Below are 14,613 nucleotides of genomic sequence, written 5' to 3'. Positions count from 1 at the left end.
TAAAAAAGGCAATCATGAAATGACCAAAAAATGCTAAATAAATTTAGCTTCAGGTTTACAAAATGTCATAGAATAGAGTTTAGCTTCCACTTGCAAATCAGATGTGTTTTTTTTTTTTTTCTTGGCCGTCTGAAGTCATGTGACCAATACTGTTCAGGGGGTGATATGACATCTTTAGTTTTTGTATGTGGGGGCTGCCTGACAATGACTTCGTCTAATTGCCTGTCATTATTTTGGGCTCCTTGGTTACAGCATTGTAAGCTTCCAGGATCCCTATCTGAATAAGGTTTTGGATGTTCAAGAGGGAGATGAGTAAACATGAATCTGCCAATGCTACGTTTCATGAAAGGCTGACCAGTGACCCATATGGGCACCATTACTATTTATAACTTGCACCTTTATGAGAAATCTGCCCAGTTGTTAGAGTATCCCTCTGCCACATCTACTGGCCTGTCACAGGGTACTGCTAATGGTTTGGGAAAGCACTGGGACCCCTGTGGGTGCTACAAAAGGCGCCATGTTGGTTGTCATCCAGATACACTAATATGACCAATCTGTCAACAGAGGGTGTCTTCACATGTATTTACGGCACCTTTTTTTTTTTTTTTTTTTTTTTTTTTGTCCCTTATCCTAGACAGTCCTTTATCATAAATCCTTAATTCCTGAAAATGAATGGCTGGCAGCCCTGTGGTGACAACTATAACATGGCCCCATAGGAGTAACTGAGTGGTCATGAGGGCAAATATGCAGAGATGTAAGGGGATGCAACACTAGACCAGTGCTGTGGCCCCTCAATTCTTGGGGATTGTCAGGGCCTAAGGTTGATTAGAATACACCTTTTTATCCATGAATGTAATTCTCAATTCATTCTTTTCCTACAAAGGATTTGATTGATGAATGGGCAGCAAAAGAAGCCAAGAGAAGCAACAGCAATAAGGCAATGGACCCGACGTGCCTGAAATGGACACCTCCCAAAGGAACATGAACACTTATTTTAATATTCCAGCTCCACAGTCTGCAGTCTCCTGTCATATTTCTGTATTTTTAATATAAAATGACAAACTGGTTTCTTCCACCAAACTAAAGTTCTTATGGTAAACCACACTCCGCCCTGGAGTCTCCGCATTCACTCGTCAGACCAGGTTCTGCTTTCACCTTGTGGTTGTATGATGGGACAAGCAAGATCATCCTGAATTTGGTCATTTCCACTTACAATAAGTGTCCTAATGCCATCTTGGAGCCAACAAGTTTCATTATAACGTCTACATAAACTGAATGAGTGTAATGGTAATGAAGAGGCTGAGTTGTTAGCGATGTCTGTGCAATGATTTCACAGTTCGGTACAGTGTATACCAGCACAGTGGGAGCTCGAAAGATGTTGCTATTCATAACTATAGAGCCCCAGTGCAGGGATGGCTGACGGGTGCTAAGCACATGCCAAAAATATTTTTGGTTACAGAAACTGTCAGCATTAATGGGCATCACTTTTATTATAATTCATCTCAAAGTCCCATCTGGGTGATCGATGACCACAGAATACATAATAGGGTCACATCAGAAACTATACTTGCAGTAACTCTGTTTTTAACTATGTTGGACATAGCTCCAAATCTGCTGCATACATATAGATGTTAACGGATCTCATCTAATGCCACAGCAGGTACCTGGAACAAAGTGCGTCTTTCTATTTGGAGGAATTTTTTTTTTTTTATTTTTTTTTTAATATTCAACATGGACAGGTTACCAATTTCGGTGAGAACTGTGGTGACTCTTTGGAGTAATAAACAGATGGCTGCATTCCCTCAGTTTGCAGCTGACAACAGGGGGCAACCTCTGAGCTTATATTTCACTGTAAATAAATTTTAGGCGGGTGTGGAAAAAAGCTGTAAAGTAAGTGTTAATTTTTTTTCTCGGTTACCAAAATTGTAAACTGAATGAACAAAAGAGAAATCGAAGTTGAATCAGTTTTGTTGTGACCGCCTTCAAGTCTGCATGAAAGCCTCTAGGTACTTACACACATGGTGAAGGAACTCGGCAGGCAGGATGTTCCAGACATCTTGGAGAACTAACTACAGATCTTCTGTGGCTGTAGGCTTGTGCAAAGCCGCCTGCCTCATGTTGTAATCACAGACTGATGCTGAGATCTGGGCTCTGTGGGGGCCGTATCCTCACTTCCAGGACTCCTTGCTCGTTGTCCTGCTACAGAATAAATTTGGAGCCAATCAGACTCCTTGATCTGCATGCCTATAGCCTCAGGAGATCTGTGATTAGTTCTCCAAGATATTTCGAACAACCTGATGAGTTTCTTCAAAAAACTGTGAATGTGTACCTAGGAGAATTGGTGTGGTTTTGGAGGCAAAGGCTGATGAAACAGTTATTGATTTAATTTACATTTCTTTTTGTTCTCTTTGCATTTAGCTAAATGCTAAAAATAATCTAACACTTCAAATTTTGGAAACATTCTAACTTTGCAGCATGTTTTTCACACCTGCCTTAAACATTGTTCACAGTTTTGTATATATTGTGTGTATGAATACATATGTGTATATATAAAATACTGTACATGTATACAATAACATGCTTTTTAAGGGGTCCTGCCCAAATCTACTTGCACCCACCCAAACTACAAGAGACAAGCCTGCCTTGGCACTTCTCTGCATGGACCTGTTGACTCCGGGGTCTGTTTTTACATCTGTATAAGTCTAGGGTCAGACAGCTGTAGATTGTAATCTGAGTGAATCGGGCCAATTATGCAATGACACATGAGTGTCAGCATACAGTGATGCCATTCTCTAGGATGAGGAGAAGATGAACAAAATTTCTCCATTCTGTCAGTGTACGGAAATCAGACTGCACTCAGATGGTTTCCATGCACTCATTGACTTGCATGGCCGAGTGCGATTTGATAATTGGGTCAAACTCTCAAATGCTGTGATTTTATTTTTTAATTTGGACCGGCACAGTCCAAGCAAAAAAAAAAAATCTGACGTGCGCAGCCCCATTGACTAACGTGCTAATGCGCTCTAATGTTTTGGCCTAACCTAAAACTGTTTTTCTCTTGTCACATGGTTTTCCTCCGTGTTGCGTTTTATAGCTGATGTCTGTTTTGACCCCATAATTTGCTGTTTGACGAAGAAAACAGCATGCTGAATAGTACAATCGATGTTTGAATGCAGCCAAAGACCTTTTTATTGAAGGAGGGTTAGGAATGCGTCTTCTAGTTCCTCGTATTGCAGTAAAAATAGAACAAATCAGACCACTGGGGTGAGGGATCCCAAATTCCCTTTTAAGATCCCCTTTTTCTTGCACCGTGACTGAGGCTGTAAGTGGCAGAAAGACTTGATGATAAATTGTGATGTATGAAACTTGTTGCTGGTGGCTTACACTTCTGTAACCGAGATTTACTTGCCACAAAGTCATTTATTTTTTTACAAGATATTGATGGAAAAATATTTTTGGCATTTTAACCTTAAATTGCAGTCTGTGGCTACCAAATCCTGATTGTCAATCTGTGCTTTTTTTTTTTTTTTTGTTATTATAAATGGGGATTGGCTGAATCATTCCCATAGGATGCAGTAGGGTAAATCTTTTGCTAGAGAGCCATGTGAGAAGAACCTTAGATATACGTGGCCAATGGTCACCCATACAGGAGGCAGAGAAACATACTGGAGGGAGGATTTCAGGAGAAAACGTACAGCGGGGCAGTGTATATTTATGCAAATTTGTATGGGCTTGGTTTTGGGCCAGGAGTCCTGGTCTACCAAAGTTGGTGCAGTTGTGATGTGCTTATGTATGTTTTGTCTTCCCCATAAATGGCACCTTGCTTTTTCAGGCTGTTTACGGTTTCTGGTACTGCCAGACCACATTCTCTTGATTGGCTGGAGGCAAGCTGTGATATCCTATTTTTTTTTTTTTTTTTTTTTCTTTTTCTTCTAACCTTTTGACTTTTTTTTTTTTTTTATTATTGAAGTGTCAGTGTGAAACATAAACAGGCACATGTATGAAGCCAGGTTAAATCTTTTGTTTGCCGAGTTGTCTTTTCCCTTATTTCTACATGGTGTCCTCCGTAGGAGGGTTTTACTATTTTTCCTAGTCAGTCATCAGCCTGGCCCACTTTGAGATAAACTGAGTGGTGTTACCGATGAATGCTCAATTGTGCCACCGTAGGTTATCGGTATGACATCGCCTCTTTGACAGCTGATACTTCCTGTTGTGAAAAGCAAGGATTCAACTTGATGGAATTTCATTTTTGCTTGCCAGTGTGATAAGCGGAGACTGGGGTGTCTGAACACTTATGCAGTGTTAGCGTTCCTGTCCTGGTAGAGTGGATTTGTCCGGACTGAGCCATGTCGTTACCAGGATGCCCACTGGATAAGAGCAGATAGTGAAGTATTGAATTGTTCTTTGTCATTGGCTCTGTATAAGATTCCAAAAGATGGAAGCCTCAAGTATCAGAGATTGTGCTATCTTGTATGTGCCTTGTTTTGAAAGACCTATAATAGTCCCTGACAGTCCCATTTGATATAATTGACTTTTTACCAGCATTACATTTTTCATGTGGAAATGCAGGGCAGTCTGTGTGCAGCATGTGACAGAGCTCATTAAAGGGAATCTGGCAGTAGGTTTTTGCTACTTCATCTGAGAGCAACCTAATGTAGGCAAAGAGAAGCTGAATCAAACAATGTATCACTTAGATTACTGGGTGCAGCTGCACTGACACAATCCGACCTTTTAGATTTAGAATAAAGCAGAGCTGAGAAAGCTAACCCCGTCCACACCAGGCTCTACATGTACAAGGTCTATAGATAGTGAGGTGCTCATCACAGGTGGAGGCGGTCCAGCAGTGTTGATCACTTAGTGATAAATCCTTCAGTTACTGAACAGCACACACGTTGTTGATAAATGACACATTTCTGCATTCAGTGTTTCAGCCTCTATCTCCAGCTGTCGTCCGATTACATGGCAAAAACCTGCTGACAGACTCCCTTTAAGCTGAAGGTTTAAGATACTCAAAATAAGCAGAGCTCTAAATATTAGTTGAGTCCAGTAGGCAAGTCTGTGGTGTGAATGAGATCTCTGTATGAAAAAAAGAAAAGGTTATCTGTTAATCCCGTATTAGGATGGTCTACTGGATTACTAAACACAGAATAAGAGGGTTTAGTGACTTATTACTTTTATTCATATTTTCCATACAAATATTGTGCCTGCAGATTAGATTATATTACTAACCTGACAAGTTTCCTTTTACCTGTGAGAAGTTTCACCTTCCACAGACACCTGTCGGCAGCGCCCCAGTGTAGCAGAACATTTAGTTAGAACTGTTAGGGTGCCTTCCTATCCCCTCACCATATCCTCCAATCCAATTTTTGGCAGTATGAGGGCTTAAAGGGAAACTCTCATTTGTAATATGAATGCTAATCTGCACATGGCATGTTATAGAGCCAGAAGGGCTGAGACCATTCATGAAATATTAAGTATAACTTGTATTTTATATTGCTTCTCTTCCAAGACTTAGGAGTCCAATGTAGTGATTGACATCTGTGTGTAAAAGTCCTACAGGAAAGGCTGCCTGCTCTAGAACATGCAGCCTACAGCTCAGACACTACCCTGGACATGCTGGCCTCCCCTTGGGTTCACATACTTGTTAGCGTGTGCACTGCTTTCTTTACTCATCTCACGCTCTGCGTCATTCGTGTTTGGGCTGTTTGGCATTGCTGCGATATTAGTCCATGAACAAGAGTGGCGCTGTTTATTTCCAGTCTTATAAGAAGAGGGAATGTCAGCGCTTTATAATTTTAGTTAAACCCTTTATCACCATGATGCTGCTCATAGCCTTCCTGTCCTTTTGCTCTGAGTTCTGGAGAATTTCACCATCCTTTGATCTGTTCTAGACCAAATGCCGATTGTGATGTATTCACACTAATGCTGTGTTCTGTGCCCACTGTTGCTTATTGCACTGGTGCCCATCGCTGTGCCTCCACACTGCAGACGATGCTATGTACTATACTGTCCTTCCAGTGATCCGTGACCAGGAGACTGCAGTCCTGCCCTCCATCTGCCAGTATGGTAGAGATCCTCTATGTGCAGCTTTGCCGATTATTTGCACTGGATAATAGACTTTATTTATGTTCTCTGCTGTAGGCCGTTACGTGAAATCTCTGTTACTATGATAGCAGTATATCGCCTACTCAATAAAGCATGTACTCTTCTTGCTGACTGACTCCTGTGCCAGTGTTTGTTTAATCTCTTGGGATCCAGTTCACACAAGCATTTATTTTAAAATTGCGTGTTACAAAACCAAACTTTCTCCTACGCCTCATTGGGGGACACAGACAGTGGGTGTTATGCTGCTGGCCACTAGGAGGACACTAAGTAAACCAGAAAAAGTAAACTCCTCCCCTGCAGTATACACCCTCTCGCTGGATGAGATATCTCCTGTTCTTTGCTTAGTGTCTGTAGGAGGCACTTGGGTCTGGTTTCAGACCCCACCGTTTTTATTTTATTTTTGAATTTTCTGTACATTTTTATTACTCTATCACCTCATTGGGGGACACAGAACCATGATGTTATGCTGCTGTTCACTAGGAGGCGACACTATGCATAATCTGAAAAAGATTAACTATGGCTCCTCCTCTGCAGTATACACCCCTGGACAGCGTCAGCCTTCACCAGTTTTTGCTTAGTGTCGCAAGGAGGCACATCTAAAAAAAAAATTTTTTTTTTTTTCCTTTTTCATGGGCTACCCAGATGTCGCAGTGTATGGCGCAGTCCATAGATAACCTAACCTCCACATTGCTCCAGGCTCTGGAGGGTCATGTCTCGGCTATGAGCGTTACCCAGCAAAGGGACAGCTCCACTCAGGAACATGTAGTTTCCGGCACTCCCAGACGTAAGCGGACCCACAGGTCGCGTTCATCTGCGTCATCCCATAGCACATGGTCAGCCCCCTCTAGGGAGAGACACCGTAGTTCCAGGTCACCTAGACCGTCCCCTAATAGAGACAGGCAACGCAGATCTCCACAGCGATCTCCGACCACAGAAGACCTCCGCCCCAGTCGCCCACCAGGGAACACCTTAGCGATACGCAGGATTCGGAAGGCATCTGTGACTCCGACTCAGACAACGAAATGGATAGGTCTCCGGTCCCTGGTCATCCTAGCAATACAGCGCTAGTTGAGGACGTAATCTCTTCCATCCATCGGGTGCTGGACATTTCTGATCCACCCCTGGAAGCCTCAGAACATAAGATTTGCTTTGAAAGTGTTCTGAAACCACCTAAGGTCTTCTCTAATCACCCGGAATTTCAGGCGATCCTTACTAAGAAGTTTTCGCAGCCTGAGAAGAAATTCGCCAACCGCAAATATTTGGAGGCAAGGTACCCCTTCCCACAGAAGGACACCAAGGTGTGGACAGATCCACCCGAAGTGGACCCCCCAGTCTCTAGACTAGCAGCACAGACCCTCCTTTCACTGCCAGATAGCTCAACCCTCAGGGACGCAGCAGACCGGCAGGTAGAACGCATGGCTTGTTCAATTTTCGCAGCGGCAGGGGCCTCTCTGGCTCTCGCGTTCGCTTCAGTCTGGGCGGACAAGGCCATTCTGGCTTGGGCCAGAAAATTGCAGACTGGCCTCCAAACTTCAAATCCTGAGCTGTCAGACCAGGCGGTCCAAATAGCAGTGGTAGCAGATTACATGCTTCATGCAGCTCTGGATTCCGCAAGAGATGTAGCGGGATAGCATCAAACGCCATCACAATCTGGCGTATCCTCTGGCTGCGGGAATGAAAAGCGTACGCGGCCGCATCTCCCGTACCTTAGTGGGCGGCTTTTCGGTGAAAAGTTGGACACTGATTTCCAACGCCACTGGGGGTAAGAGTACTTCTCTCCCTCAACTAAAGCCTAAATGCACGTTCAGAAGGCGTAACCAAACACGATTCCGATCCTTTCGGAATGCTTCAGTCTGGTCCGTCTCGCGTCCAGCACAAAATTGTAACCGCTCTCCATGTAGGGACAACCCACAGGTGGTGCAGAGGCCGGACAGGACCTGGCAGTCAAAAGCAGGCCAGGCAAAGCCCAAATGAGGAAAACCTCAAACTTTCTCATCATGACTCACGAACTCCGGAAGACACCCCACCCGTAGGCGGACGACTTCTATTCTTTCAGCAAGTCTGGCTGCCTATTACAGAAGACAGATGGGTCAAGGAAATGGTGTCTTCCGGATGCAAGATAGAGTTCACTTCCAGCCCACCGAACCGGTTCTTCATCTCTGTTCCCCCAAAATCGCCATACAAGGCTCGTGCCTTCCATCAGGCGGTTTCCTCCCTCCTTCAAGCAGGAGTCATAGTACCGGTTCCAACGGCCGACCGCTTTCGAGGGTTCTACTCCAATCTGTTCATAGTCCCCAAGAAAGGAGGCTGCGTCCGGCCCATACTGGACCTAAAACAACTCAACAAGTATGTACGGGTTCGTCATTTTCGCATGGAGTCCCTTCGGTCCATCATTGCGTCCATGGAGCAGGGAGAATATCTCGCCTCCATAGACATACAAGACGCATACCTGCATATACCAATTGCTCCCGCCCATCAAAGATTTCTCAGGTTCGCGATCAACCAGGACCACTACCAGTTCGTGGCTCTCCCGTTCGGACTCGCCATGGCTCCCAGAACGTTTACCAAGATCATGGCTGCCACCATGGACGTTCTGCACACCAGAGGCATAGTAGTCGTTCCATACCTGGACGACCTTCTCATCAAGGCTTCCACCTTCAAGGACTGCGAGGTCAGCATCTCAATCGTAATCGACACTCTCACCTGGGCTGGTTATTCAACCTACAAAAGTCATCGCCTGCCCTAGTCAGTCTATGACCTTCCTGGGGATGCTATTTGACACCTCCAGGGGTCTGGTGCTCCTTCTCAGGGACAAGGCACTGGCTCTCCATCTAGGAGTTCGCATAATGCTCCGCAATTCCCCCGATCTCCAGTTTGCCACGAGAGTCCTCGTCAGGATGGCAGCGGCAACGGAGGCGGTACAATTTGCCCAGTTTCCCCTCAGGCCTCTTCAACTAGCCATCCTCAAGTCCTGGGACAGGAATCCTTTCTCCCTCGACAGGGAGTTCCGGCTAACATCGGCAACCAGGAGGTCCCTGCACTGGTGGCTCAAGCCAACCTCCCTGGCAACGGGAAAATCCTTTCTCAGGTCAATGGAAGGTTCTGACCACTGACGTGAGCCTGACAGGTTGGGGTGCGGTGCACCTACATCACAGAGCACAGGGTAAGTGGTCACCAGTGGAAGCGAACATGCCCATCAACATCCTGGAAATTCGGGCCATCTTCCTGGCATTGAGAGCCTTTCGTCACTTACTGGCAGTCTCTCATATCAGAGTACAGTCGGACAGTGCCACGGCGGTGGCATATGTGAACCACCAAGGCGGGACCCGCAGTACCCAGGCGATGAGAGAAGTGGCACATATTCTCCACTGGGTGGAAGACACGAGGTCGGTACTCTCTGCGGTCCACATTCCGGGTGTGGACAAATAGGAAGCAAACTACCTCAGCAGACAAGGAATGGACTCCGGGGGAGTGGTCTCTCCATCCCGAAATTTTCCGCCAGATCTGCCATCGCTGGGGGACCCCGGACGTGGACCTAATGTCATCCCATCTCAATGCCAAGATCTCCAATTTCATAGCCAGGACATGTGACCCGCGGTCGCTCGGAGCAGATGCACTGGTTCAGGACTGGACTCAGTTCCAGCTTCTGTACATTTTTCCACCTCTCCCCCTGATATCCAGAGTCATGAGGAAGATCAAACAAGAGGGAGTTCCAACCATCCTAATCGTGCCAGACTAGCCCAGACGTACATGGTATGCCGACATCGTACAACTTACAGCAGACGTCTCCTGGCGTCTCCCCGACCGTCCCGATCTTCTGTTACAAGGCCCGTTCGACCACCAGAACTCAGGGGCTCTCAATTTGACGGCGTGGCCCTTGAGACCTGGGTTCTAACCCAGGCAGGGCTCTCACCGGACGTCATTACAACCATGATCAGGACACGGAAGCCAGCCTCTGCCAAGATTTATTACCGTACCTGGAAAGCTTTCTTTACCTGGTGCGAATATCGCGGCAAGATCCTGCTCCCTTATTCCCTCTCAAAAGTACTTGACTTTCTCCAATCGGGTCTGGACGCTAGGCTATCCCTGGGCTCGCTTAAGAGCCAGGTGTCAGCGCGCTCAGTACTTTTTCAGAGACGTATTGCTAACAAGCCGCAAGTAAGGACTTTTCTCCAGGGGGTTTCCCGATTGGTTCCTCCCTACAGACGTCCACTGGAAACGTGGGACCTCAACCTGGTCCTGACAGCATTGCAGGCACCATCTTTCGAACCTCTTAAGGAAGTCCCACTCTGCCTTCTATCACAGAAGGTGGTCTTTCTGGTGGCAATCACCTCGCTACGCAGGGTGTCTGAACTGTCAGCACTCTCCTGCAGACGGCCCTTCCTGGCTTTTCACCAGGACAAAGTGGTTCTCCGTATAGTCCCATCCTTCCTTCCAAAGGTTGTGTCCAACTTCCACCTCAATGAGGAAATTTCACTGCCATCCCTTTGCCCGGTTCTGGTTCATAGAGTGGAGAAGACTCTGCATACGCTTGACCTCGTCAGGGCATTGTGTATATATAAATGTCTAGGACTGCACCCTTCCGGAAGTCTGATTCCCTTTTCCTTCTTCCGGAAGGCTTTCGCAAGGGTCTGCCAGCTTCCAAAGCTACCCTTGCCAGGTGGATCAAGTCCACCATACAGGAGGCTTACCGCCTTAACAATTCTCCTCTTCTGGCCGGTATCACAGCACACTCTACGCGGGCGGTAGGGGCCTCCTGGGCTATTCAGCACCAGGCTTCGGCACAACAGGTGTGTAAGGCGGCCACTTGGACTAGCCTACACACGTTTACAAAACACTACAGAGTCCATACCCAGTCTTCAGCGGACACAAGTCTGGGCAGATGGGTTCTGCAGGCGGCAGTGCCCCAAGTTTAGGGACCTGTCGGCACAATATTCGTCCATTGCTTCCCACCCAGGGACTGCTTTGGGACATCCCATGGTTCTGTGTCCCCCAATGAGGCGACAGCGGAAAGGAGATTTTTGTCTACTCACCGTAAAATCTTTCTCTTAGCCTCTAATTGGGGGACACAGCTCCCACCCTGTTGCCCTTATGGGCCGTTGTTACGGTTGAGTTCTCATATTGTTCTTTGAGCTCGTACATAGTGGCCTTCTTACAGGCATGGTTATGTTGTTTCTGTTATGTTCCTCCTAATGCTTTTGCACAAAACTGGTGAAGGCTGACGCCGTCCAGGGGTGTATACTGCAGAGGAGGAGCCATAGTTAATCTTTTTCAGATTATACATATTGTCGCCCCTAGTGGACAACAGCATAACACCATGGTTCTGTGTCCCCTAATTAGAGGCTAAGAGAAATATTACGGTGAGTACACAAAAATCTCCTTTTTTTTTAATCAACGGAGTGAAGGGGGAGACGGTTCCTTCTACGGCCCGCTCTCCCCCAAACCAACAACAGGCAAGCACGCGGTGTATACCTCACCGTACACTTTCCTGCGACGTACGGGTCTGATTCCTCTGGCGATGATCCTTATGGTCCCGGTATTCCACGGATACGAGGGCAGGCGCATGGAGTGCAACGGAGAAGACTGGAACAGCGCTTCCGAAAGCCCCGAATCAACCCCATAGCTCTCCATCCCCCTGCCATAGAGAGGATCGATTGAGCATACCCCTTTAAGAACTCATCCAGCTCTGCTTCTTCAGCCAGGAGGATGAGAAGACCTGCACGGATGGCCCCGGACAGCACGGCCTGCCGAGCACTAGAGTGGTGGAATGGGGAGAAGCGTCAGCGGCGGTGCACCGGCTCCCCCCTCGGCGCTCGGGTAGGCCGAAAATTTAGTCCCCGGCCTACCAGGCCGCAATTTGAATGGCGCCGCCCCCTCCCCACCCTCTGCGCCTTCTGTGGGTATGCTGAAAATTTAGCCTCCGGCTTTTCCGGCCTACTAGGCCGCAATTTAAATAGCGCCGCCCATGCTAACATCGCCGCCCCCTCCTCTTGGCGCGTCGATGTGCAATCCTAATGTTGGGGGCCATCTCTTTCACCTCCGCCTGCTCTGGATTCGAGCTGTGAGGCCTGCACGCTGCTGGATACTGGGTGTCACCGCAGAGCCACCACTATTCCTTCTGGGGGACACCGCACAGGACCGTGGGTAAGCTGCATCTGCCCTCAGATTAAAGCTTAACCCCTTCCTGGCACATTCCCTGCAGCTGCAGACAGATGCTGCCGTTAACCCTTTCAGGAGCGCTATGTCTCAATTTAAGGAGGCTAAACGGGCTGCTAAGAAGCACATTGCGTTTTTAACAGTGTGTACCACTTGCAATTCTGCCTTACCCAGTGCACAGACTAATCCGTTATGCACAGAATGTGACCCGGCCTGCACCCCGACCTGCGCTCAATCGCCCCTCACCGTCACTGCTGACGGGCCTCCTGCGTTTTGTACCCCTGAGTGGGCTGCGTCCCTGTCATGGTCGGTGGAGTCTCTGACCCAGGCTATATTCTCCCTCTGGGAGGACTCTTTAAGCCAGAAAGCGTCCTTACCTCCCGAGGTGGGCTCTGGCGTTGGCTGGGAACCGTCCACCAGCAGGGGCCGTACTCATTCAAGGGATGGTCAGGTCTCTAGAAAGCGGACCCTTGACACATCTCCTAGTCTCGGTCGTGCCTCAGCATCTGCGACTCCTGTCTCTCGCTCTCCTGAGGTTCTCAGCGAGCACAACTCTGAATTCGAATCTGACACGTCAGCCCCTCAGAATCCCCCAACTGATCAAGAGTCGTTTGATTCTTTTATAGAATCAGTCAACAGGATTCTGAAGTTGGATAAGGATAATATTCCGGCTCCAGCACATCCTATCTCACTTAAGAAAACCAAGCGTGTGCGCAGGTTATTTACCAGCCATCCAGACTTTAAGGAAATTGTCCAGAAACAGGGATCGTCCTCATAAGCGGTTCACAGGGCAAAAGTCTACTCAGGCTAAATACCCTTTTGATCCAGACCTAATGAAGGATTGGTTACAGTCCCCTCTGGTGGACCCTGCTGTATTTCGTCTTGCTTCAAAAACGCTCCTATCCGTTTCTGAGGGTTCCTCAATCAGAAACCCCTCCGATCGTCAGAAGTCTTGATTACTTCCTTCCAGGGCACCAATCTTTCTCCGGAGGCAACCACTGTCGCCAGGCAGATAATTCACGCAGCGGACTTTGTAGTGGACGCCTCTTTTGATGCCGTCAATTGCGCTGCTCAAACTGCCGCTAATGCGATATCCATTAGAAGAGCCCTATGGCTCTGCGACTGGCGGGCGGCGGATGCCACATCTAAAAGATTGTTGACTTCTCTCCCCTTTCAAACGGGTCATCTTTTTGGAGAGAAACTGGATCAGCTCATTTCTGATGCTACCGGGGGAAAAAGTAAATTCCTTCCTCATCAAAAGGCTGTTCGGCCGTTTCTCAACCAACAGCCAACGCGCTTTCGATCTTTTCCCAACAATTCCGGTTGGTCCTTCTCTTCCGGATCAGGTCGGTCCCCGCGCGGAGACAGAGACTCCCAGGTCTCATACAGACCTATCCGCTCTTGGAAACCCAGGCCTAGGGCTTCTGGACCTAGGGGAGCCAGATCTCATAGAGCTACCCAATGACTTGTTGCGGTATCTGGCGGACACCGACAGAGTAGGCGGTCGCCTACTTTCCTTCAGCCACACCTGGCTCGCGGTCGTCCACGACAAGTGGGTCAGGGAGCTGGTGTCCTCTGGATACAAGATAGTTTTCCTCTCCCCCTCCAACTCGCTTTTTCCTTTTTCCTTTCCTCTCCAAGGGAAAGGCAAGAGCCTTCCTTCTGGCTGTTCAGGCTCTGCTAAGGGATGGAGTCATCATTCCGGTCCCCCATCACGAAAGGTTCAGAGGATTTTATTCAAACCTTTTTGTGGTTCCAAAGACTGACTGGACGATGCGACCCATTCTGGATCTCAAACTGTTAAATCAGTTTGGGTACGGTGGTTCCGAATGGAATATCTCCGATCAGTTGTCGCTTCCATGGAAAAAGGAGAGCGTTCCTAGCATCCATCGACATCAAGGACGCTTACCTTCACATTCCAATCTGCCCATCCCACAAGCAGTTCCTGCGTTTTGCAATTCACGAGGAACACTTCCAGTTCGTTGCCTTGCCCTTCGGACTCGCCACCGCCCCCAGGGTCTTTACCAAGGTTATGGCAGCTGTCATGGCCATCCTCCACTCTCGGAGAGTAGTAGTGTTACCGTATCTGGGCGACCTGCTCATCAAGGGTCCGTCCCTTCCAGCCTGCGAGGAATCTGTGGATATAACAGTAAATACACTTTCGCACCTGGACTTCGAAAAGTCTTCCCCGAAACCGGCTCAGCAGATTTCCCTTTTAGGAATGATCTTGGACACTTCCCGCGGGTTGGTCATTCTCCATCCAGAAAAGACCCAAGCCTTACAACAGGCAGTGCGGACTTTTTCCCGATCAGCTTCTCACTCCATTCGTTTCAGCATGAGAGTTCTCGGAAA

General features: G+C 47.7%; 1 protein-coding gene across 7 annotated transcripts in view; it reads left to right on the top strand.

Annotated features, from left to right (window-relative positions):
• KAT7 (lysine acetyltransferase 7) overlaps window positions 1-6,220 on the top strand; it is a 39,984-nt gene extending 33,764 nt beyond the window's left edge. For all 7 annotated transcript variants that reach the window (XM_073572823.1, XM_073572822.1, XM_073572818.1 and 4 more), the window contains one exon: window positions 884-6,220. In XM_073572823.1, the coding sequence (XP_073428924.1) occupies window positions 884-985 (102 nt within the window). In that variant the 3' untranslated portion in view covers window positions 986-6,220. The remainder of the gene's footprint in view (window positions 1-883) is intronic.
• Window positions 6,221-14,613: the final 8,393 nt, after the last annotated feature.

The sequence above is a fragment of the Dendrobates tinctorius genome, unplaced genomic scaffold (genome assembly GCF_039654945.1).
Source record: "Dendrobates tinctorius isolate UK_male_01 unplaced genomic scaffold, ASM3965494v1 ptg000032l, whole genome shotgun sequence".
Taxonomy (NCBI): domain Eukaryota; kingdom Metazoa; phylum Chordata; class Amphibia; order Anura; family Dendrobatidae; genus Dendrobates; species Dendrobates tinctorius.
The sequence above is the reverse complement of the archived record's forward strand: the minus strand, read 5'-3'. Positions and strand labels throughout refer to the sequence as shown.